At 37.9% G+C, this 26,681-nt stretch overlaps 1 protein-coding gene and 1 long non-coding RNA gene across 8 annotated transcripts in view; one reads left to right on the forward strand and one right to left on the reverse strand.

The window, feature by feature from the left end:
- Positions 1-26,681, forward strand: part of LOC149167594 (uncharacterized) — a 355,654-nt gene that overhangs the window by 271,863 nt on the left and 57,110 nt on the right. For 2 of the 7 annotated variants that reach the window (XR_016260946.1, XR_016260945.1), the window contains exons 6-10: positions 6,229-6,301; positions 6,494-6,613; positions 6,755-6,943; positions 7,086-7,126; positions 7,314-7,409. Coding sequence is in view for 5 of the 7 variants with exons in the window: in XM_089433040.1 (XP_089289166.1) it covers positions 6,229-6,301; positions 6,494-6,613; positions 6,755-7,126; positions 7,314-7,421 (673 nt within the window). In the remaining 2 variants the exon portion in view is untranslated. Of the gene's footprint in view, positions 1-6,228; positions 6,302-6,493; positions 6,614-6,754; positions 7,127-7,313; positions 7,436-26,681 lie in introns of all 7 variants that reach the window. The other 5 variants (XM_089433039.1, XM_089433038.1, XM_089433043.1 and 2 more) reach the window with 4 other exon arrangements.
- The window catches only part of LOC149167595 (uncharacterized), a 191,438-nt gene that overhangs the window by 123,465 nt on the left and 41,292 nt on the right, over positions 1-26,681 (reverse strand). The window lies entirely within an intron of this gene.

Consider the following 26,681-nt stretch of genomic DNA (forward strand, 5'->3'; position numbering starts at 1 on the left):
TTTTAATTTTAAATACGATAATGCTATTCCCATCGATTGAATGGGAAGCCTATCAGAATGAAAAAAAAAAAAGTAACTCTGTCTAGATTTATTAATCCGTAAATAATAATTCTTTTTTTACAGCGAACTTTTTTTTAAGGGAATCTGCAAAAGTAGTGGATAAAATAAAACTGTCTAATTTACTATCCGAATAATTTTCGACAATGAGCACTACATCTTGTGCTTGCTCTCAATTTTTTTTCTACTCTCATTCTAAGGTTGCTTAGACAGATACAGACTCTCAAGGACTGTTACGAATTGGACGTGAAATATGCCACGATTTATGCTTTCAGCATTGAGAATTTCAAGCGGTTGGCGGAAGAAGTGGACGTTCTCATGGATTTATTGCAGAGGGAACTCGAATCCCTCTTGGAGAAGGAGAGTTGGTTTCCGAGGCGTGCATCCTTATTGTAATAAATTTAAATTCTTAACAGGTTTTAACAGGTTCGAGAGTTTGAGCCTACTCTGATACTAGATGTAAGGGCTGAACTAATTTAAAGAACCATTTTTGAAACTATAAAGATTGACTGAACTGTAAATATTGTAAAGGAGTTTTATAGAGCTATCTATCCGGAACAGAGTATGAAACCTTAAAAAAATTATGTTCTAAATTTATACAAAACCTCATATAACTAATTGATTGATTCGATGATAAGTACTTACTTGGTCTGCTGTGGATGTCTGCTGCAGATGAAGATGTTTCAGAACTTCTCCAGTTCGCTCCCATTTACCAAAAGACCGAAACCACCCAGCCAAACTGAGCAGAACCTTGCTACTCAATCCAATAAGCTTCTCAGTTGAAGCAGACTGTTCCCCCGTGCCCAGAAACCTCAGAACAATCAGCTCTCCTTCTGTTCGTAACTCAAGTTTATAAAGTTCCGCCCTTCTTCAGTATCCCCTTCGTTCTTTCTTCTTCTTCACCGATGCCCCCCAAAAACCATTCTCTCTGGTTTATAAATTGTTTCTTGGCGGTGGCCGTCCTTCCACCAACAACCCACCACTTCAGCTCCTCGTGACACCCTTCCCATGTCATGTCATATATATTTCTTTTAAAAGGTATATTGATTTTTAATTAAATATCCTTTGTTTGATTTTAATATAAAGGTTTAGGCTTATATTTAAATACTTTATCATTAATTTATTTCTATTATTTTATTAATTTATTAATATAATTTATTTAATATTTATTTTACTTACATGGTCTGCTGCGGATGAAGATGTTTTAGAACTTCTCCAATTCGCTCCCGTTTACCAAAAGACCGAAACCAAACAGCCAAACTGAGCAGAACCTTGCTACTCAATCTAGTAAGCTTCTCAGTTGAAGTAGACTGTTCCCCTGTGCCCAGAAACCTCAGAACAATCAGCTCTCCTTCTGTTTGTAACTCAAGTTTATAAAGTTCCGCCCTTCTTCAGTATCCCCTTCGTTCTTTCTTCTTCTTCACCGATGCGCCCCCAAAACGGTTCTCTCTGGTTTATAAATTGTTTCTTGGCGGTGGCCGCCCTTCCACCAGCGACCCACCGCTTCACCTCCTCGTGACACCCTTCCCATGTCACGTCATATATATTTCTTTTAAAAGGTATATTGATTTTTAATTAAATATCCTTTGTTTGATTTTAATATAAAGGTTTAGGCTTATATTAAAACACTTTATCATTAATTTATTTTTATTATTTTATTAATTGATTAATATAATTTATTTTATAGATAGGTCGTTACAGAGGACAAGGGGAAGCAAGTAAAGGCTTGATTAACGATACCTCCCTTAGGTATTAGCCACCTAGTACCTCCGGCGCTGTAGAGATTGTGGCTCTGACGACTGCAAGGTCACCCTATTAACCACTAAACAAGTGTTAGGCTCCTCAAGCTAGATGAGAAAGGTGGTCGTATTCTCTATCAACCAAGTTTATGCTTGGAGGTAAGTTTATTAAATGCAAGACTAGTCTTAGGATGCTAATGCAAGATTATTGAGTGTTTTCTTAAGGCGAGATTGTTAATGTTTTAAGTACTTCAATTATGATTTATCTTAAATTATTACAATAAGTAATAAGCAATGGAAAAAGAGAACCTCAACCGCAAGGGTATGTGCCAATTTAACAAATGCCAACAAGATACAAGATATATCCACGATACAATTTCTTAAGTGTAAATGACAAGATAATCGCAAGATAAATACTCTTAGAGGAAAAACCACCAATAGGTTCAAGATAAAGTTATCATCCACAAAGATATTAACCGAGAAATGATGACAACTATAACAAGTAAAGAAACTAGAGCACTTATCCAATTTGAACAATTAGCCAATGCGACAATACAAAGATGCAAAGAATATCAATGCTCTTATACAATTAGAAACTTTCCAAACAATTGCAATTAGATTCCTTAATCCCAATTATTCAATAGATATTCAACAAATCCTCAAGTTAAGAACACATAGATTTTAGATGACTTGATGCTCTTTCAAACACAATTAGAACAAGTTACTTAAATACCAATTAGAGTTGATAGAGACAATTAGATTTAATAGATACTCAATCATGTAACAGGATATTAATGTCAAGTGCTTTTAGAGAGTGAGCTTATGTGTGCAAATTTGGAATTATAGAACCTTGCAAGACAACAAATGTTAGTTCGCACCAAAGCAACTTAATGTAATCACCACTTTCCACAATAAGCATGAAACAATGAAACCTCTTTTGTCACTTATGTTCAATGAATAATAATGAAATCTTTTATGATAACAGTAGATTATTTGTACCTAAAAGGCCCAAAACAATGCCCAAAATTATCAATTTCTCTGACTTAGATGAGACCACCTAAAATAGAAAGCAATCAATGAGAAAAAGCTTATGTCACTGTTTATGTCAGATCTGATTATGCTTATGACAATCCTTAAGACTTCATGAAATATGCCAAACAATGAATGCCAAATATGCTCAAGTGACTTATCAATGTGTTAGATAGTTTACCAATTAATTTTACGACACTTAGATATGTTTCTTACCACTGTTGTGAAATGATTATCTTGCTGTAGCAAACAGTGAGGAGATATGTTTCTTACCACTGTTGTGAAATGATTATCTTGCTGTAGCAAACAGTGAGGAGAATAGCGTTTAGAGATGAAACCCTTAGGCCTTGATGCCTTGAAAAAAAACTTGCCCAACTTCGCCAATGATTAGGCTACCTACATCCACCAATGTTAGCTCAAATATGCACTTAAAAATCAATGTAAACACTAATAGATTAGCTCAGAAACCTGAATGACCAAATAGAGATGGAAAGAGGTCAAAGCTAAGAAGAAGTTTGCAAGGCCAACAATTAGCCAATGAAAGGCAGGGGCTAGGGAACAAGGCCAATTAGGCCTGTTGTCAAGGGGAAGGAGGTCCGGAAGCCCTAAGAGGGTTGCGGCCTAGGGAAAGAAGGGGCCGAGGGGCTGGAAGAAGCCCTAAGGCATACAACCTAGGGTTCTAAGGCCTTAAAGGCCTGCCGCAGGCCCTAAAGGGGCTACAACTTGGAGAAAAGAAGGTTGTCAAGGGAGAGGGAGGCTAGAGGGAGGAGAAAGAGGAGAAAAGGTGGAGCTGAAGGGGAATTAAAGGGGGACGACTAGGGAAGAAGGCCTTTAAGGCCTGTGCTAAGCCTTAGAGTCCTGAAAATGCCCACGGTAACGGAAAAAAGGCTCACGGCAAAGGCCTTAGAGGCCAGAATAGGCTTGCGGCCTAGGGTTATAGGGAAAATAAGGGTTGTGGCTAGGCTAGAGGACTACGCTACAGCTAGGAAAGCCCTAAAACTTTACAAACCTTTGCATAAATGTGAATTTGCTTTAGATCTTCAATATTGCTCAATTTCATTTGAAAATCCCTTAATGTTGGCCCTGCAAACAAAATGGAGTCTAGATCTTACCTTCAAGGGCCTAAATCTAGCTCAAACCCCAACAAATCTTCTTGAAGTAGCTTTGATCTCACCTGCACAAGTGAAAATAATAATACCCAAAACCCCAATATATATAAAAATTCAAAATAAAACCCAAACCCCAATTAGTTGCAAAACAAGGGTTAGAAAATTTTATTTACAAAAATTATTCTACAAAAATAATTTACAAGTATATTTACAAATGTACAATGCTTGAAAATAAAAACATTTTGAGAAATATATATATATATATATATGATGATGATGATGAATAATAACAATAGATCTAGTGTGTTTCGAAAGTTATGGTATTTCCCATAGCTTTAGCAAAGTAAGAAAACCAAACAAAATTCTCAGAGCCCAAACAAGGTCCGCTCTCCTCCAAAGTTTGTGAACTTGGAGCCCAAGGGTCGGGGAACCTACAAACTTTATATAGTTTCTTGAAGAAAACTTGTTAGACATATGGCGAATCAGATCACCTAAGATAGACCCAAAATCTAGCAATAGAATGTTCCTATCACCATTTAATGAATAAACAAAATTATTAAATTTTAAGCACAATATAGGGAAGCACATACCTGGCAATACCACTGGTCATCGGAGAAAGAACACCATTAACTAAACCTCAAAGTATTTTATTATGATATTTCAAACGTTCCTAGCAAATCAGTGGAATAAAACCAGCGTTACAAAATTACATCGACTAGAGTTAGAGCTTTCATCATCATGACACTTGAGGCAAAATGGCTTCTAATTTATAGATATATCTTCCAAGTGGAAAATAACAGCTAGTTGGCTTGATCCCCGTCAATATAACTTCGACCATTGATAATATTTGATCATCTTTTAATCTCTGCCGTCGAAATTTTTTATGTTTGACAAATTTCCTATTTTTTCATAAGAACCATGGTTTATTAATCCAAAAATTGATTTTTTGGATTAATTTCCTCAAAAGTTTGACTTTGACTTAACCACCAAGGTCCAAGGGCTCAATTTTTCTTAAAATGTCCATTTTTGCCTTGGTGGGGGACCTTCAACAATTGACTTTTGTTTGATCCACAAATATTTTGGTCATTTTCCACTTGGAGAAATTTAATTTCTCTAATTTAATCTTTTGACTCAAAATTAATTAATTTTTTGACATAGGATTTAATTTTATTTTTGCCAAAAATATTATTTAATTGACACTTGAGGGGATTAATTGTTTTTCCACCCTCAAATACTTTAGTCATGGTCTCTGATTGTGAGGGACCATGCATTAAAATATATTTTACATCAGATAATTACAAATTCAACTCTCAAAGGGGGAATACCCATTTGTTATAAACCCTCAAAATATTACCCAATTCTGTGACACAATATGATCTCATAGACCAAGTGATCTGTAATAAAATAATTTAGCCAAATAGTTTAAATTATTCCCAAATCACTTTTACAATCGGCTCGACTAAAAACACTAGGACTCACCTAAGTCCTTGTTAATAAATTCCACCCTAGCTTTGGGGTTTAAACTGGAGAGAAAAACTTTGTCGATTATCTGTGTTTAAAAACACACATAATGTGGTGAGACGAAAAACCTCTTAGGATGAAATTCGTCGCCAAAATCAGAGGCTTACCTAGGTTGTTACATAATTAAATGGTCATACTAGCATCATTTACATTACAACTTGCAGAATTTGGGTTTACAATGACATAAGAATTTGCTGGCTGATGATTCTGAACTTTGAAAAATTTTGTACAACTATGTCCTTGGATTTGTGAAAAAATAGGTGCAACATACTCCAAGGGCAACAAATAACTGCTTGTGCAAACAACCACCCTTCTTTAGACACCATGCACCCATGATCATCTGTGGTCAGACCAAACCACGCAGGAAGTGGTAGGGAAAGGGTGTGCATCCATAATAATGTCCCTATATCTGTCAATAATCCGTAAGTGTTGTCTACAAGTATTTGTCATGTGTGTTGAAGATCACAAGGTGAAAACTCATGTATTATGAGGGGTAACAGGCTGTACAATTGGTGTCTTTTGGTGCAATAATTGTTGGACTTATTCATCTCTTTCCTATTAATTACTTTCAAACTATGCATGCTAGCAGCCAGTTTAGAGCAAATTTTACTTGTTTGTAGAAATTCTGCAACTTAGTGAGTTTAATACATTTATATTTATTTAATTAGTAGAGGGCTCACTTACATATCAATTTTGTATTGATTTTAATCACATATGGAACCAAGTGCACACTAAATATATATAATATTCATTTTTTTACATATTGTTTGCAGCCTAGTTGTACCAAGGGATAGCTTCACTGTTGCAACCCTAAAAAAGGCTCTTCCAGTCTCTGCCAGAGCAAAGGTCATGACACTCTAGTTTTTGCATTTCAAGATATGAAATTTACATTTCTCATAGATTTCATATTTTAGAATACTTAACATTTGCATTTCTATGGTTAATTGTTTTACCATGTATAAAGTGGCAATAGGGAATAGAAGTAGTTGGTCTTTGTATTGTGGGTGCACAGGTACTGATGGATGATTGTTAAAACAGATTAAATATCTAGGAAATCCTATGATGGATAATCTTAAACCTTCAGGAGCCTTGGACTTCTTAAAGAAATGCATACCAGCTTTATTTGTGGCACTACTTCCAGGAAGTAGAGCACCAGAGGTGCTTTGGATATTTCAGATTTTACTTTATACAGGGCTTTTTCCTTGTGATGAAACATTTTAGATCAAAGATGGCTATTTAAAGCAGTGAATATAGGTTAAACTTGTATTGTGTTCTGACTAATTCCTGCTTTCAAAACAGGTTTATTTGAATTGGCAAACCATTCTTGATGCTGTCGACAATCTTTTAAGGACTCCAATCTCAAACCAAATGATATTTTTAGTACCAATTGTGCCTTTTTTGGAAATTGATTCATTTTCCAAAACACTCCTTGATATGGGTTGGAAATTTACAGCTCCCGAAAGAATCATGCATGATGCTGACGACTTGGTATTTTCTTTAAAAGATATTATTGCTACAGACACTAGCTGTGATGAAAAAAATGACATCCTGCATTCATTTTCTTATAAGAAGGATAATGCCCTTGTTCTATTGATTAGAGGCCTATTCCCTGATGTTGCTAGTTGGGCAGATGCAGGGATTGCAATGGCGGGTACAGCAACTGAACAACTTGTAAGCTTCTAGTTTGTTGAGTCAAAAGCAAAATTTTTTTGTGTGGGATATGTAACCTGTCAGGAATTTGTGTTTAAACTGTAGCATTTTATGTAAGTTTCTTGGTGCATATCATGGCAGATTATTTCATGATACTTGCTGCCTTTTGCCAGTTGTATCTCATTCATGTTATTCATTTTATTTACAGGTAGGTTTGGGCAAGCCCGTGTTCACCATAGCTGGTAATGGTCCGCAATTCACCAATGATTTTGCAAACGCACAGTCAAGATTGCTTGGAAATTCAGTGAGTAGTTGATGATGTCAAAAATGGTGAACTAGTTTCTTCTTTGTTCCATTGTTTTACTCTACACCTCTGATTTTAGTACATATCTGCCTTAAGTTTTATATCTCTAAGTTGTTTTTGGAGGGTCTGGAGTTAGAAAACTTTGACTTAAAGAGGCTGGAATCTAAAACATGTGGTTGGCAATTTTGGTGGAGTCCTCTGCTGATTCCCTCTCTGTGTCCAAGACTTGGGAAACCTGGTGTGCAAAACATATATATTTCTCTTCCTTTGGAGGAACAAATTTATCATCAAGGATTTTAATTCTCATGTAATGATGATACTCATTGGCAGAAATGCCAATGTCTGTTGTAAAATCCTCGTTGTCATGCTTAGAGCAACATATCTGGATATCAAAGGCATATTCCAACCTCAATTCATACGACAAGTCAAAACTGCCATAACATGACTTGATTTTTCCTTAGTACCCCAGATCTGGTCTATGTCTAATCACGATCATAAACACACTGAAATACACAACTACGAGCACTTTGCATAGCGGAAATGTAACAGAATGAATCAACAGAGTACACAAATTTTGTAGGCCCAAAACTTGTTTTTATTAGTCCAATAAAACAAACGTAGGGCTCCCATACCAAGGATCATGGTCTTTACAAAGCCCTGATACAAGACAACTAGGGCTTGAGGTCAACTTCTTTTGACCCTCAATCTGCCCAAAAGAACAATGACAAAAATGACCAACTTGCTGAAGATGCCCTTACAGAACAGTCCTTTCAGTCTTCTTTTATCACTGACACCTAACTCTCCTTTGCCTCAAATCTTGCAGAGAAATACTTCCATTAACTTCTCTGCATATCAGCTGCTCACAGTGGTCTTTGTCCTTCAAAAAGCACTGCATATATCAGCCCCAAATATGCTCAGATTCTCATTGCAGTCATGAAGGTGAGCTCTCAAATGCCTCCACAATGGTGTTTGTCTCTCCCAACAAGCATCATTGAGTCTTCAAAACCTGTAAGAACAATGACTTTGATACCCTAATAGAAACTCTTGTTCTAAAAATAGAAACTCTTCCAATACCCTCAATATTATACTCATGGGGTTCATTTTTTGAGAGGAATTCAAAGGTGTGCTCAAAACTGACAGGCAAGCACCTGTACCTCATAATGCCGAAAAATAATCTCTCTATCATGACCGATTTTTTGCAACATCTCTCCAGAATGTTAATTTTCCAATATTCTATGTTTGACACAATCACGTATAACAATAATTCTTCAATTAGCAATCAATTTCCATTATAATTTCAATCTTCCAATAACAATAAGCAATTGTAGATAGAACAGTAAACGAAGTGCACAATAGAAGACAGCCAGAACAAGAGACACAACAACTGATCAAAGACCAGGGAAAAACCCCACAAGGGGGAAAACCCTTTAAAATTCTTTTTCTGTTAGGTTGTCATCAAATGTTCAGCAGAGAGATACAATGTACCAAGTACATCAAAGAATGAGTCAAAGGTCAAAGCCTTCACTAGTCCAATCAACCATCCAATATCCAATCAATGATGAGCCCAAAAAGTCAAATTTGATCAAAAGTCAATTCTGCAAATTCTGGTCAAAGTCAATAGAAGTAAAAGATGCCCTAAGCAGTCCTGGTCAATGGTCAAATTAGCCTCCAAAAAGTTTGGTCAAGACAGCAGAAAACTCGTCCTCTTAGCTTAGTCATATTCAGTCAAAACAGTCCCAAAATGTACCTCTGAAATTGGTCAACGTCAAAGTCAACTCCATAGTCAAAGGGCAGCCCCAGGTCTGCCGTCAAGCATGGTCAAAGTGCCCAGAAAAGTTTGATCTCCTTGCTCCTGAATTTGGCCTCCAAGACAGATCCAAAATCCCAAGTCAAACCATGCCCAAAACAGAAAGTCAACTCTGATCAAAGCCCAAAACAGAAAGTCAATGCAGCAAACAAAAATGTCTTCCTTCCCTTGGCTTGTGTGAACTCAGACCTGCAATTTCAGAGCTGCACAAACCAATCAAGAGAAGATGTGATGTGTGAGTGATTCCTCCAAGTAATGTGACATGAGGTCTATTTATGTGTGTCCAAGAAGGTTGGATTTCCCTGCCTAGGCCGACTTGTACTTATGTGCACATGTGGGTTTCACATTAAAAATAATATTTTTCCTTGAACAAATTAAAATTTTCCAAAGGCTGGAAGGGTCTTCTCCGAATGAGGAAGCCTTTCAATTGGAGGGAATTTCTCCCTGAGCTGCCAAATTTCAACACAAAATAGAAATAAAATCAATCAGATGATCCTGTTCCTGGATTTTCGCAACGTAACCTAACCCTGACTCATATACCAATGCCTGAAATCCATCACTTGTCACGAGTGAGATGATGCAAGCTAGCCTTTTACTCTCTAGACTTCTAGGAAGCAAATCTAGGGGTTAACAAGCCTCCATTTGTGTGACAAGTCGAAAGTGCTATAACATGACTTGGTTCCTAATTCTTCTTGAAGTATGTTTCCGAATAGCTCTGATTTAGACTTTCTGTCCCCTTGATGATCATAATCATACACTTGTGGACCATGAAAGTACAATGTATATGACTTGCCTCTATTCTCTCCCAGATATAGGGTTTGATCCATATTGGTGAGAGGATCCTTATAACTGTCAAGGTTGTTGTTTTCATTATCAGGGCTGTCATGGATATCACACCTAACAGAAGAGCATGTCTCTAATTTTGTGAGTATAAATAATGTGTCAAGTATATCTCAAAATTGCTTCTATATCCTTCTTCTGGGTCTACAACTATGTTGCAGGAAACGTGGTATAGAGGTCCGTTTCCATACGGAAACGGGTATGAAACGCAAAAACGCGTTTGGTACGGCCGTGAAACGCGTTTCCGGCCGTATTGCCACATTTCCCGAAACGGAAACGTGGCCAGTACGGCCGGAAACGCGTTTCAGGGCCGTACGACCCACGTTTCCTCATTAACTTGTGTTTTTTTTAATTTAATTTTTTTTAATTTACTTTTAGGGTATGTTAGTGACTTCTTGTTGCTTCTAGATGTGTGTCTAAAGTTATGAAAGTGAATTTTTGCCCTAGTGTTGATATGCAGTTCATCAGGAAGTTTGAGAGATATGTAGTTCATGGTAATGTTAAATTCTTAAAGTAAAAGTGATATTCTCCTTTATTTTTCATTTTCATCCTTTTACTTAAATTTTTAACATTACCATGAAATGACTCAGGATGTTTGAGAGTGGTTTCGCTCTCATTGGATTTCATATGGAGAAAGTAGAATTTTAGATCTCACTCAAAATCCAGCAGACTTATTTGTTTTTCAGGATTTCAGGATTGGAGGGATTGCAATGTCTCCATTGGATTTTATCATGTACTAGGGTATGGAACTTGTATTTAATCAAGAGAACCAAGCCCTCGATGCACTCGATGCAAGGGAAACTCCCAATAATCAAGATCATGTAGGGTACTAGGGTATGAAACGTGTATTTAATCAAGAGCACTAAGGTCGTTCGACTATGTAGGAGGAGACTCCCAATACAACAGTGGTCCTTCTAAAGAATGGGATGTGGATGCAAAAAACCCCAATTAGGATCTCTCTCTTGCAGCCTTATAGTATTTATTGTACTTGCAGCCTCATATATTAATATAAATAAAGGCTGATTTTGAGATTTGGATATATAATAAAGGTTGCTTTTGGATATTCTGATATTTTTATTTTCATTATGTGATCATTCATGAGTAAATGTGATGTAAATTAAATCTTAATGTTTAAGTGTAATAAATTATAATGTATCATTTATGCTTTATCATTGCACATACATATATTTAAATATTTTCAATATATATATATATATATATATATATATATATATATATTCGCGTTTCCCCGTTTCCAAAATTTGGGGAGGTCGCGTTTCGTATCGCTTCCCGTTTCAGAAACTCGTACCCGTTTCCCTGTTTCGTGCAACTTAGGTCTACAATATTCATTCTATCTTTTGTGTTCCCTTTATTGCTATTCTTATATTCTGGGCCTATAATGTCTTCCATAACAGCAGTAGTACCATTCCTTACGTTGTCTTCTTGGCCTGGGGCATTATTATCTTCAACGAGGGGAAGATGATCTTCCTCCTTTAAGGGTGTCAATATCCTTCTTCCTTTTGGATAGGCAACATATCATTAAAGTTTGGAGCCTTTGCCTTTGAATTTTCTTCTTCCCCATGAATATCTTTGTCTTCAAGGAGATCTTAGACTTGTTTCTTCATAATGGCGATATCCAACCTAGCTCACGAGTTAGAGTATCCCAAATACTTGGAAAGCAATAAAGAAATCCATTTAGGATAGATATTTAATCTATAAATGTATGAGAGAAGTGATATTGTTTAATAGCACAACGAGGGTCCTGTTTTTATACTAGGCAAGTCTGCCATTTCATAAGAGCCATATCCTTTGAGACACGACCTTTCATAATTATTATGTATTATTTTTAATTTTTATAATTAATTGGCCGAATTATTGGCACAATGGGATGTTATTCCCTCCACCTAGTTTCAAATCCCACAGGGGAACATATTTGGCACGTTGTGATAAGGCTCGAGTAGGCTCCCTCACCCTCATGTAGTCTTTGTTACCCACCATTTTGTGGTTGATATCCCTAGGAGAAATTTTTTCTCCAAGATGGTCCTCAGTCGACAGCTAGTATCCCCTTGCAACCACCAACTAGCTCGTTGTGTCATTTTCTCCGCCACCTAAGCCAGGCATGTGGTCCCTCACCCATCTGTCATAATTATGTTTGAAGGTGGGCCTCCCGAACCTAAAGGTATGCCTTGTCATTTGGTAATTAAGCATTGTAGTTTGTTTATCATTACACTTCTAGGCATGGATTAATGGGGGGGAATTCGGTGGGAAAAATGGGCTAGGTCTACACTCTTGTCCCCTAGACCCAGTTTGTATATTAACCTTGGATTCTAGTCCTGCGGGATCTCTTTTACTGACCATTTGGCTTTAAAGATGGTATTTCATGGGAAACCCTGATTTTGGTTGCGTGGTCCTGCTCCCTCATCCATATATACTGCCCCCTTTCCACTCACTATAACCCCATTCATCATTTCTCCCACCTGGGTCCACATTCCTCCACTAGTTCCACATAGGGCCAGCTTTCCCCTTCCCTTTGCCCACCCCTTGGGTCATGCTTGGAATGATGCCCCAGAGGTTGATGCAGCTAAAAAGAAAAGTAAAAGCACAATTGGCCACATTCAACAGGGAAATGTACCATAAAATGCAAAAGATTGTCGAGACAAACATACTTAGCACGTGGGCAAAAGCCAATACATAAGCTCTACCCCATCAACATAGCCATCACCTTGGTTCCTACAGGTTCTATGAGCCTCCATCATATAGGTAACCATGATTGTCCCAACCCTTGGTAGGCAATGAACCACCGTACCTTAAAAGGGGGTATCCACTATTATATCTCACACATCATGCTCTTACCCCTTGAGCCCCGAGCAGTTAATTAAAGAAAAATCACAAAAAAGCAAAACGCATATAAAGAAGGGTGGAAAAATCAAGGTTGGGGCACCTCATGTACCACGATTGCTCCCTCCTATACATTATATACCCAAGTGCGAGCTTCCCTTCGACTAGCTACCCTTGTACCCTAGCATGTGGCCCAAGGTTGCCCGTTCTTATTCCCTACTCCATTCACCTCTTTATCACATGCCACCACCTTTTAAAGGATGCACCTTAGACATATTATCCCCTTTAAAGGTAAAAACCACCTAATAAGATAATTGGTTAACCCCATTTGGAGTTTGGAGACATTAGCGCATGCCCAAGCCCATTATGGAAGGGCAGGTCATTATAAAGTCCCCATTTGTGGTCCGTGGTTTGTAAGCTCTTTTACTCGATTTCCTTGATGACTTGTTCATGTTGTACTCGAAGGCTAGTGGACGCATTGGATCTTATGCAAGATTGCAGATGATCTAGGTTTGGTTTCCTTATACGGGGTACTAACCCTCCAGAGAGCTACATTGGCACATGTAGGGTGTGTGTTGAGAGCCATGGGCCTCCACAACATTAGACAACACCCTATGGATCCCTAGAGATGTTCAGAGACTGCTCGAGATTCGCTTATTGAATGAGGAAGATGCACCTGGTTCATCTTTGCCTAGCGAGTCCCACAGTTGTACCATGCACTTTGCAGCTGACCCAGGACTTGTAGGATGATGTGACATCACCTACACCATCATCTGAGCCCTTACAGATGGTCTACAAGCATGTTCGACTTATATAGACCCATGAGGTCACTTGTGTGCCCTCACAGCCATTGGGAGCACCACAGGTTTATTATGTGGAGAACAAGGGGCCAACCCCTTGTCCATTACTTTTGGAAGTCCAACTCATCATTTTGGCACTTATGGACTTCATCAGGCCTCTTAGAGAGCCCAACGACATGCATTATTGATCATTCAACCTCTTGGGAGGCTTATTATTTTATTTGTGAGCTAGTTTGGTGGGTTTGTCACCAATAGATAGTTATTTGCACATTATTTTAGTTGATGGGCTAATGTAGGCTCAAATTAGGTAATTCGAACTCCTAATGAGTGTATAAATAGGAGAGTAAAGCGAACAAAGTTCCTTCTACAAATTAATTACTCCAGAAGACTTGGAATATCAAGATATCCATGAGGATATAAATATTATATATTAAATGTATGAATAAGAATAAGAATGATTGATTTACAATGACAACAAAAGGCTTCTTCATGGAGAGTCATGTCTCATTTAGACATGGCTCTTCAACCTAATTATTAATTAACTAACAATTATTACTATTATCCTCATTACTTATATTATATTATTATTTAGATATATTTTCTTTGTAACATTGCCTTCTTCCTCAAAAAGCTTTGTCCTCAAAGCTTGTCGATGAAAAAGGTTTGATCTCTTTTTTGGCTTCAAATGACTCTCTCTTGGAACAAATCATCTTCGTTGATAAAAGCTGATATGATCTTCTAGGTGACAAACAAAATTGTCGCACTGAGAAGGGATCAGACCATCCGAGATTAATCTTCTATGTAGTATTGTGATCATTGGAATTTTGTAATGACTTGTTAGCATAAGACTGGATTGATTTTATGTCATTATTCTCTGAAACATCAGTTTATTGTTTCTGGTCTGAATGGTCCTGATACGTAGTGTGGTTGATTTGTCTATTCTCATGATTCAGATGTCGATATGGAATTTTTTTGGTTTGACTTTCCCTTATTAAGTGTGTGGAAATTTTTTGATTTACTTCAAGGAATGATGTTGTTCAGTTCGTTACCAACCCTTCACTTGGCGTGTTTATCATCTGAACTGCAACATCCAAGCGTGTCTTTTCTTCAACTTGCTTGTCTTTTTCTTGAGTTGTGACATTCATTGGATTGGTATTTGTTGTTTTGTCATCAACTTGAACTGTTATGACTGTAGATTTCGACACTTCTTCTTGAGTGAATTGTTCTAACTTATATTTGAATGCTTTCTTATCCTCCTTAAGTTTCTTAATTTGAGTGAGTAGACTTTGATCACGGTTTCTCAGAGGTAAAAGTTCTTTGGTTTCTGATTCATCAATATTATTTTCAGTGTTTTGGATTTTAAGTTTTTCATCGTTTAGATCTCTGATTTGTTCTAATAAATGTTTATTAAGGTTCTTTAAACGCAAAGTTTCCTCTTCTTGTTCTGATAAGTGCTTCTCGAGTTCTTTTTTTGTGACCTTTAGTCTTCTTCACTTGTGCAAGTAATTTTTCGACGTGGTCCTTGAGACGAGAAATTTCTTCGTCCTTTTCCATTATTTCTTTGTAATACATATCCACAAGATCTTTATGTTCGTGTTCTAACGCCTTCTCGTTTTGCTGAATTTTGGCTATTTTGCCATTCTCTTGATCTTTTAGCTGCACTTTCTCGGTACATTGGATTACATCATTTTGTGGGAGAGATGATGGACGTGCAACTTGGAATAGGGATTCCATTCTCTTTCTCTCCTCAGCACGTTATCGCTCAATAATTGTGATTAATTGTTCTATATCTCTTTTGAATTGTTTTTGTTCATTACTTAGAGATTCCATATTTTTTTTCACTTCTTTTAACTTTGTATGGAATTTTTTTTTTTTAATAAATTACTCTTTCTTTTATAATTTAATTACTCCCTTGATACTTCTCTCTTGAATCTTTTTAATAAAATTTACTCTAATATACTTCAAAAATACCCTTAATATGTATATTTAAAATACATAAAAGGTACCTTTATAAACAATTGAAATTCTTCAACTCACCTTTTTATATCTTTGCTCTTTATCAAAATTTGAAAAATCTCTTAATTTTAACCTTATTTAACTTCCTTTGTATCCGTTAACTCAAGTATGTTAATCTATGTTTGTTTTCCTCTTTATAATAATACTTTTCCCAATTGTTTTTTTCTTCTTTTTTTTATATTCTTACTATATATATAAAGGTATATGTTAATATATATCTTGAGAATCCCCTTTACGTTTTTGTTTTTTTATAATATCATATATTAAATAACTTTGGATTTTCTCTTTTTTTTTTTTAATAGATGTAATAAAAACTTCTTTGAACTTAGTATCTTTTTTAATTAATTGACTAAGCTATAATAATATGTTGTGTGTATTATAACTATGTTCACATCTATTGACCTGGGGGGACATGTTGTTTGACGAGGGAAAGCAATTTCGATAAGTGGATTGGTCAGAGTGCTGATAGATGCCACAACTGGACCACAACTATGCAACGTGAAGGGAGCATGGGTGAAGGGAGAGTGAAGGATGCTAAAAATTATTTCCAAAAAATTAAAGACTTCAGATGATGAGGCATGACTGTACGAGTAGTCACGTGGTAAACCCAGATCGGCTTTTACAATGTTTTAATTTATGGCTTTCTAGACGATTGATGGCTTTCCAAATAGTGGCAACGCGTGGGATACAACAGTGTCTACGTGGTGCTATGGGGGCGGCGACAGACTGTTGTGCGATTTGATTAGCAGACAACGTGCTGGATGTTGGCCTGTTGTGGCTCAAACGATTGTTATGTGTGGTGCACTGTGACAGTAGGTAAGTTGTTGATGCAAACGACCTGTCGTCAGCGCTGAGTCCAACTGCTGCGAAATTTCAGGTCAATTTTACACTTTGACTCTTTTTTTTAAGATATATATAATGTTTCTTTTGGTTTGTATATATATTTATATAACTCTTTTTTTATTTTTATATATATATATATATATATATATAAGTGGCCAAAGGCCTAAAAAATGGAGAATCTCGCAATGTGTAGCGAAATGCTTCAATTATGACAACAACAAGGTTGATGACGATTGATGGCCAAGGGCCAATGATTAGAGAACGAGCTCTGTGCAGCAGTGAAGCGGCCAAAGGATCGACTGCTCTGATACCAAATGAAGCGAACAAAGTTCCTTCTACAAATTAATTACTCCAGAAGACTTGGAATATCAAGATATCCATGAGGATACAAATATTATATATTAAATGTATGAATAAGAATAAGAATGATTGATTTACAATGAGAACGAGAGGCTTGCTTGTATATCAGGCAAGTGTCTCTTCATGGAGAGTCATGTTTCATTTAGACATGCCTCTTCAACCTAATTACTAATTAACTAACAATTATAACAATTGTCCTCGTTACTTATATTGTTTTATTATTTATATATATTTTATTCGTAAAAGAGAGACATGAACTCCTTTGTATCATCACTTTGGATTGGATCATTCTTCTCTTTAGAGAATTTCACACTTTTTCTGGGATGATGTATTGGAGCAAGAATGAATTTTGATGTTTGGATTGGAGTATTTTATCTTAGAGCTTCTTTAGTCTCAAATTGTTGATGCTTGGATATGTTCTATTACATTTAAGTACACACGTTTAATGTTATTCTTGTTTTACTTTTGTCGTGTGCATCGAATGGAATTTTTGCTATATTAGGGCTAATTGTTGCATTGCATAATTGCAAATTTGTGGAATTATTGTTTCTATATAGCATCTCTCAATGTTTGGGCCATGTATGTGAATGAAATCTCCTAGGGATAATTCCACCGATGAATTTATCTTGATAAGCCATCTCCCTTTGCAAAGCGAAGTATAAAATCTTTGAGGTCTTTTCTTCATTCCCTAAAGGCCAAGCGAAGTAGCCCTTAAGGCCTCCATGGCTGAAATACGAGTTCCTTTCTCATCATTCTCCTAGACTCTATTCTCCCCAAGGGATTAGGCACTGGTCCACCAATAGGTGATCATTCAAAGAACATTTTTTCTCCACCTCTCCCTTTCTCTTCTAGGTCTAGCCAAGTTGGGTCACCTAGGGCATCACTTTCCTGACAAAATAGCCAAAGAAAAAGTTCGATCTCCTAGCCTCTACTGCGCTGGTGTGTCCTCAAGGCCTCCTCCAATTTTGAAGCCATTCTTGTGGTGGAGTTGTGAGATAACCCAAGCCTTAGCTTTGAGATCAAACTTTGCCATAATATTCTCTAGGCTAGCACCTCATAGGATCAATTTGACACCTTTAATTGGAAATTCTTGCTTTGATCCTTTCCCCTTTTTTGTCTGGGTCAAGACAATCATTGGTTGCTAGATTCTCTCTCCTTAACCTAGGCTGGGTCCACTTGGTCCAGTGTGGTCCCATACCTTTGAAAGGTCAATTCTTCAAGAACCATTCAAGAAGCCAAGTTCAATAAGGATTTTAGGATGGGGAAATGTGAAAATTCTGTCGTTTACAACAATTGATTTACTTTACCTACTTATTTTCCAATAAGTTATTTATGAAATTCCTTCAATAAACATTAAAATAAATTTTGCTGCAAATATCACACCATAATACAGAAACAAACACATGCACAAGAATCGACACAGATATTTTGGACAACAGTCCCCGGAAAAACCCAATGTGGGAAAATCGGTGCAACAAGGGAGGATTTTATTATTCAGCAATTCTTCAGTACAACAGGGTGCCAAACTGGCTTACCCAACAAAGAGAAAATTCTCCAGCACTTCTCCAGTCTCTGCGTCAGCCTCGCTGACCTCTGCGTAGCTCCCAGACACTCTGCGTCAGCCCCTGCCTCTCAACGTCAACATTGGGCCTCTTTGTGTCATCCACGCAGGCCCTCCAGTGATGGCGCAATCTGCTGCTGCCTCTGCGTCTGCCTGAGAGGCTCTGCTTCTGCCTCTCCAACCTCTGCGTTGGTCTCCTGGTGTTGTTGCCGACTCTTTGCTCTGTACTTGCTACTCTCCAGACCACTAGTTTGAATTTCTCAGCTAACCTCGCTCTAGACCACTAGTATAAGAAATCGAACTGATTGGTCTCCCTCAGTGTGTTCTCCAACTAACCCTCAAGCCTCTTCTTATACTTTTCTCGTTGGTCCATCAACGGTCGAGATTAAATCTCTAATCAACGGCTAAGATTAGATTTGGCTTGATCCATGACTTTTGGACCCTTCTAACCCAGTTTTATATTAATACCCATTAATATTTTATTTTTCCTAAGTTTAGACTTAGGAACTCCATTAAAAATATTAATTATTTTAATATCTCCCAAATCGGTTAGAATTTGCCCAAACCATTTCTGGGTCTTGGAGATCTCATGTGCTTTAGCCTCTCCACCAATTTTCATGGCTAGAGCACATCCGATGCTACCCCAAATCAACACTCCCTCTTAGCGAGGACTGTGCTCTAGTAATACTCCTCACTGAGTATCACCCTGATCATCCAAGATCGGTCTCTATGTTGATACTAAGCCTCCCTGCCTAACATCCTCTGCATTGTTGCATCCTGTACTGTTGCCCATGGCCTTGCCACGACCATTGCTGCATCTATACAACAACTCCCTCTGCATCCGTGTTGCTGCTGGTCCTTTCTCCCAACACTGCAACTCCCTCTGCATCTATGTTGTTGTTGATCCTTCTTCCCAACATTGTATCTGCATTGCAATCTCTTCTCGCCACGTTGCATCGTGCTACTGCTCACTACTATCGCACTGCAACATCACCCCCATTTCTACTACTGAAATGGATTTTTTATCATCCCCATCTTTGCCCTGAAATAATCAGACTTTGTTGTTCCAAGGACCTTGGTGAGGATGTTTGCCACCTATTCTCTTGTAGGAGTGTAGCTCAACTGTACAGCTCCTCGTTGGACACAGTCTCTGACAAAGCGAACCGGATATCAATATGCTTTGACCGATCATGAAACACTAGATTCTCAGAGAGCTTAATGCAACTCTTATTATCGCACATGATCCTGGTCGCCTCCATTTTTCTTCTGAATAGGTTCACAAGCAGTTTTCTAAACCATATAGCCTCACACGAAGTTGTGCTCACTGCCATATATTCTGCCTCAGATGAGCTCAGAGCCACGGACTTCTGTTTCCTAATGCACCAGGAGGTCATTCCTGATCCAATGTTGAAACAGTACCCAAAGGTACTTTTCTGATCTACTGAACTTCCTGCCCAATCTGCATCAGTGAATCCACTCAATCTGATATCCTTACTCTTGGTGTACAAGAGTCCAAAATCGACTGTTCCCTGTAAATACCTGAGAATATGTTTGGCTGCTGCCCAATGCGCCATCTTCGGTTCCACCATGAACTAACTGAGGGTGTTGACAGCGTAGCAAATGTCTGGCCTGGTATTGACCAGATACATCAGGGACCCTATGAGCTGCCTGTATAAGGTGGGATCAACATCCTTGTCTTCTGATGCATCAATCTTCTTCCAGTTGGTGATCATTGGAGTAGCCATGGGTCTACAATCCTCCATCCTGAATCTCTTCAAGATTTCTGTAGAATATCTCCCTTGCCCAAGGAAGATCTCTCCCTTTTGCTGCAAAACTTCCAACCCTAGGAAATAATGCATCCATCCCAAATCCTTCATATCGAATTTTGTGGCTAGATTTTTCTTGCAGTCCTTGATGACCCTGGATGATCGTGTCAGAAAGATATCATCCACATACAATACCAAGATTAGCGGCTCATTCCCTACAACCAGATAATAGAGATTTGAATCTGCGTCACTCTTGACAAATCCCATCTTCTGCAAGTAGCCATCAATTCAACCATATCATGCTCTAGGTGCCTGTTTCAACCCATACAAGGCTTTCTTCAACCTGCATACATGAGACTTCTTCTCATGTGTCTCAAAGCCATCTGGTTGTTCAATGTATACCTCTTCTTCTATCACCCTGTTTAGAAATGTCGTTTTGACATCCATTTGATGAATCTCCCACCCCATCTGTGCTGCAAGAGACATCACGATTCTAATAGTTGTATACCTGGCTACTGAGGCGAAGGTCTCTTCGTAGTCAATTCCTTCCTTCTGAGCATACCCCTTAGCCACAAACCTGGCTTTATATTTCTCAACATTGCCGTCTGCAGTGTATTTGATCTTGTAGATCCATCTCGAACCTACCACTGATCTATCTTGAGGCCTTGGCACTACCTCCCAAACATCGTTCACCATTATGGGGTTGTACTCCTCTACCATCACATCTAGCCAAACCTGATGTTGAGTTGCCTCCTAGAAACTGACAGGCTTCCCATCCTAAGCTACTAATGCCTGATATCTTCTGGTTGTTTTCGCTCCCTCTTATTGTTTCTTGGCGCACCGATGAAGTCCTCTGCATCTCGCAAAATCTGACGAAGTTCCCTGCTAGTTCTCCCTCTGCCAGCAGGTGCTTCTGTTAGCTCCTCCTCATCCTGTGAATCTTCTTGACCCGAGGAAGAATTCTTTACTTTCAGTGGTTGAAGAGGTTTAACCAACGACTCCTCTTTTGACTGCTCCTCGAAAGGCATTTCACGAGATTTTCTAAAAGCCCTGTCCTCCATGAACTTCAAATCTCGTTGAACCACTACTTTCTTGCTCCCTGGAAGATAGATTTTGTATGCCTTAGTGTTCTCGCTATATCCCGCTAGATATCCCTTTTCCACAGTTTAATCCATCTTTTTCCTTAGGTACGCAGCAATATGCTAAACTCCCAAATATCCTGAAATGACTGACTTCAGGCGTCTTCCATGTGAAAACTTTCTCTGGAGTAATCTTGCCCAATGCCCGATGAGGAATCTTGTTCTAAACATAGACTGATGCATTTCATGCTTTTGCGCACATGAATTTTGGCATATTTTGATCATACATCATGGCCCTAGCTACTTCTACAATAGTCCTGTTCTTCCTTTCTGCTACTCCATTCTGCTCCGGATTCTAATGTTCCACCAAGGTTCCGGGATGAGGGGGCGAGGGAGCGAGGATATGCGGGAGCGGCCTATGCAAAAGCTCCCCACCAATTTTTAGGAAACGTGGGGGGACGTCAGGGTCTTAAAAACTTATAAATATAAAATATAATTTATAAATTGAGTCCACTATGACAATTGGGTTTGAATTGAAAAGTTGCAAAGCATGATCATTGATATGAATATCATTATCTAATATCATATAAATTTAAAATTCTAATTTATAATCATACATCATACATTATGATTAAAGTTTAAACCATATTGATGTTCCACTTCCTACTATGAACATTCAATACTGAACAATGAATATTGACATAAAATTATAAAAGTCAAGTCTGATACCTCATACATCAAGAGTCAAAATTTTATAGAGTCAGAATAACATAAAAACATCAACATATCAAAAGATAAACGAGCATAATTTTGCTCAAGCCTCAAGGTAATGCCCCGCTAGTCTCTGCATCTAGCTGCTGCATGAATAAATCAGGATCAACCATATCACCATCTGAATCTGAATCACTAGCATTCCCAAACATGCTAAGTGGTACACCAACCAACCCCATCTATCTCTCATCAAGTCTCTCCTCCATATCTACATGTGCATCATCTTCTGGATCAACATCCCATCGTGTTGTAGGTCCCTTCAAATACTCAGGTGTCTTCCTATGCTCAAGACGTAGGGCACTGTGCACAACAACTAACTTCTCCGCTCTTTTAGAGGTAAGCTTGTTCCTCTTGATAGAATGGATGAAGCTATATGTGGACCAATTCCTCTCTGTTGCAAAGGAACTAGGAACGTCTTGTGAATGGAATGAGGGGTTAGGGCGAATAATGAATTAAATTTATAAAAAACGAATTGAAACCCTAAAGTATTAAAACTAATGTTAAATTTGAATTATAAACAAAAGTTTATTTAAAACAATCAGGCCCCTCGACCCCCCATGTCCCCCCTCGACCCCCCTTGAACCCCCACGTCCCCCCTCGACCCCCCTCTCGACCCCTCACGACCCCCTTTTCGGAAACGACCCCTCAGCACAAGGAAATGACCCCCTGGCACGTCCCCCTGTAAACCCTGTTTTTTGGGAGCGTGGAGAAACGACCCCTTCTTGTCCCCAAGTCCTTGGAGCGCGAGGGAGCTAGGAAACTAGACCCCTGGGGGGGGGCAAGTCCCCATGGAACACTATCGGATTGTAAGGAGTTGTCCACTCTCTTCTGATGCCCTCCTTAGTGCAAAAATCAGTGAAGTCCTTATCGACATACTCTCCACCATTATCTGAGCGCAAAACTTTTATTTTCTTCCCAGTCAGATTCTCCACCAGAGCCTTGAACTCTTTGAATCGATAGAAAACCTCGTCCTTGGTTTTCAGAAATTAAATCCAAGTTTTTCTTGAGTGGTCATCAATGAAGGTAATGAATTACTCAGCACCACTAAAAGCTTTAGTGGACATAGGTTAGCAGATATCTGAGTGTATCAATCCTAGTACACTCTTGGCCTTGTTTTTAGTTTGCTTAGATCTTCACCTGGGTATTGCATGCTTGCATTAGCAAGCCCAGGTTCTATCATTCCACTCCATTGTACTCAGTTCCAGTTGAAAAATTTAATAAAATGGCTCAGATTTATGGTTGCTATTCTATGATTCCCTGATCTATATTTGCATGTGTGAATTTTGTGTCTGCATGTGTACAATTTTTTTTGTAGCTTCGTGCATATATTTGATATTCACTATTTTTCCTAGTTTGAGACATTACAAAATTGATATTGTTTGGTAAAACAAATAATAATAACATTTCTTTTTATAAACTATCCTTCCTCTTTATAGTAGTTGATTTAAAAATATTCTTTTCCTTACTCAAATGAAAATCTCTTTACTAAATAAATTTATGACCCTTTTAGATTGTAATAACTTTTGGCATGTGATTTGCTTTTATCCTAAAAAGCGCCTTTAACTATATATCAAATTTCATGACTCTCTCACACCTAGATCTGTAAGACCCCTTGGATTAATTTTAGACAACGGTTGTTGGTGATAGCTTGATGGTCTAGATGCAATTGATATCGAGGGTGGTTGAATTATTGTGGTGGTGTTACAAAAGTGTGGCGATTGTACTGTTCAAGATGGCAGCTAATGGTGCAACATGGTGGTTGAGCAAGGCATGGACTAACCAACAGTGGATTGCTACGTTTAATGGCCAAACAATGGACAGGGTGAGACGGTGGTAGCTAGTTGCGTGTTGTATGGAAGGTAGAGATTTGTCTGTACGACGACAGCTACAGGAAGCGACTATGGATGGAGGAAGTGGTGGTTGGCTGAGGCAGCGGTGTCGGCTTCTGTGGAAATGGCAATTACAACAGGGTTGGGGTCGGCTCCTGTGGAGATAGAGCTACTACATGTTCGGGGTCGGCTTCTATGGTGGCGGGTTATATAGCATTTTTTTAATTGTTTTTCTAAATACATTTTTTAAATATGATCTCATATGTCCACGAAATATTTGTACCAAGATGATCCACCTTAATGGATCACTTCCGATTGGCTTAACCATGGTGCTTGGCCCCGAGAGTGTCGAGAGAAATGAACCCATGACCTCTCAATATCAAAGGTGCTTTAATGACGGGGACTCTACCAATTGAGCTAACCCTCGGGGCTTCTTAAATATGATATATTTATACTTTTTTATTTTTAGAGCTCTCAGATAGGAGAAGCCCCAATTTTTTTTTAGTATTTGACTAAAAACCTCTAAAAAAGTTGTGGCCAATGGTCGGACCGAACCAGCTCTAATATCAAATATGAAATGCAAACCTAACTCATGAGTTAGAGTTTATGTAATATTTGGAAAGCAATAAAGAAATCAATTTAGAATAAATATTTAATATTAAATGTATGAGAGAATTGATATTGTTTGATAGTACAATGAGGGCCCTGTTTATATACTAAGCAGGAGTGCCCTTTCACAAGAGTTATTATTTATATTATTCCATATTTATGTTCATAACAATAACATAATTTGAACCCCTTTTCCAGAATTATATATTAAAGATTAAATTGTGTTTTACCTTTCACTTAAGGTTGTTTTGCAACAAATTTAGAATTTACTCTCATATAATATAAAGATCAGATTTGCAGTTGTTGATAAAGTTTAGTTTCTTTGACATAGTTGTAATCACGCTCTAAACTTGTCTTGTAAAGCATAATTTGGAGATATTTCAAGTTTTACACTTCTTTAACCAAATTGTTGCTTAACTTAAGCTTTCTTCAAGAATTCATGTTTCTACTTGGGTTATAATCTTTTTCACAAAATCTGGAATCTTGTCTTGTAGATCTTAAAACAGATTTGTAATTTAACTCTTCGAGCTTAATTTCACCTCAGTGGAAGATTTTGAGCAAGTGGTTTTCACCACTAGGCTCAAATTTGGAAATTTGCCATTGTAATATCCCCAATTTTGTGAGCATGAGAATTTTGCCCAATTTTTGTAATATTAATTAAAAGAGGCAACTAGTATTTTGGAGAAAGGTAGAAAGTATTATTTTATTGCAGATTGGCGGCAAATTATTATTTTATTAAAATGGTGGAAAAAGTAACTAAGTGGAAAATGGCCCCCACCAATAAAATAATATTAAAAAGAATTTAGAAGGATTGAAAGAAAATATAAAAGGAGGGACTCATTTTGTGGATCATCTTTTGACTATTACACTTCATATTTCATCTTCTCTTGGAGTTGTTTAGCACAAAGGCTAGAGTCTCGTTTAGCACATGAATTCCAAATGGAATTCCACTCTCATTTCAGAGAACTTAGAGTGTCTCCCTAGTGAGGCAATTTGGGGAGCTCAATTTAGAGCTTCCATTGGATATCATTGCAAGAGTTTATTCAACAGTGCATTTTTCTTGGGCGTAGAGGTATTTTGTGGAGCACATTATGGGAGCAAGCGTGGGTTGGAGGCTTGGAGATTTTGTAGGGAATTTTCTTATTGTTAGACCGGAGTTTGGATAGCGATTTGCCGAGCTGGAATGGAGGTTATTATTTGGGTTGATTTTTCTATCTTTTGGCAAGGGCACAAAAGCTATTGACCAAGTGTTACACAGGGGTTTAAAGAAGTGGAGTTGAGAGAGATAAGGGTTGGAGATAGGAGGTATTGAACAGTGGAGAATTTAGCCGGAGCTTGGAGGAATTTCCCATGGATGATTTGGGCATAATTCAATGGTATCAAAATTGTGGGGCGTTTTTGGTCTAGATTGGGCAATTCACACTTGTTGGGGGTCACCAGGGGTTGGTAGACTCAACCCAAACCCTTTCTGGGTTTTTGTGGGTTTATCGAGAGGAGTATCCGAATAATTTTACAGAATTTTATGGGCGATATTCAGGCCCGAAATTCTCATTATTATAGCAGGTCGTATTGCTTATTAGTTGGTAAATTTGCATCACTTTGTGGATTTAGGTTTGGCTTGGAGTTGGGCCAAACCCTTTCTGGGTATTTTTTGGTACGAGGAGTGGAGCCCATGGCTGCAATTTCAGGGTGATCCAGGCATTTTTCATAGCAGAATCTTCAGTCCCATTCTAGTAGCAACATCAGTGATTTCCTAGGTAGGGCGTAGTACTAGTTTGGGCCAGTATTTCCTCCAAATTAGAGTTGTCTCACCTGGGTTTTTCATAGCTTACAGTAGCAAGCCCAAGTTCCATATTGTTTACTCATTGTACTTATCATTCTCGAGATTAATTGAATGACTCAGCTATTCTGCTTTATTTTCCTAGTGTTTTGATATGCATGTGTAGTACCTGTTTATGGTTGTTTCTCCTTGTACATGTTTCTGTTATTTGTTGTAAATTTTCAATTTGGAATATTACAATGGTATCAGAGCCATGATCTTGGCCAATTGTGGGCGTTAAGCCAAGTGATGACAAGACCAGAATAAAAAGCTAAGAAATCATGGGATCGAAAAAAAGGTTAAAATAAAAAACATGGCAGAAACTGTGAATGAG

Source organism: Pinus tabuliformis, chromosome 5_1, assembly GCF_031772625.1.
Source record: "Pinus tabuliformis cultivar Carrire ecotype Pingquan chromosome 5_1, CPIR1, whole genome shotgun sequence".
In the NCBI taxonomy this organism is placed as follows: domain Eukaryota; kingdom Viridiplantae; phylum Streptophyta; class Pinopsida; order Pinales; family Pinaceae; genus Pinus; species Pinus tabuliformis.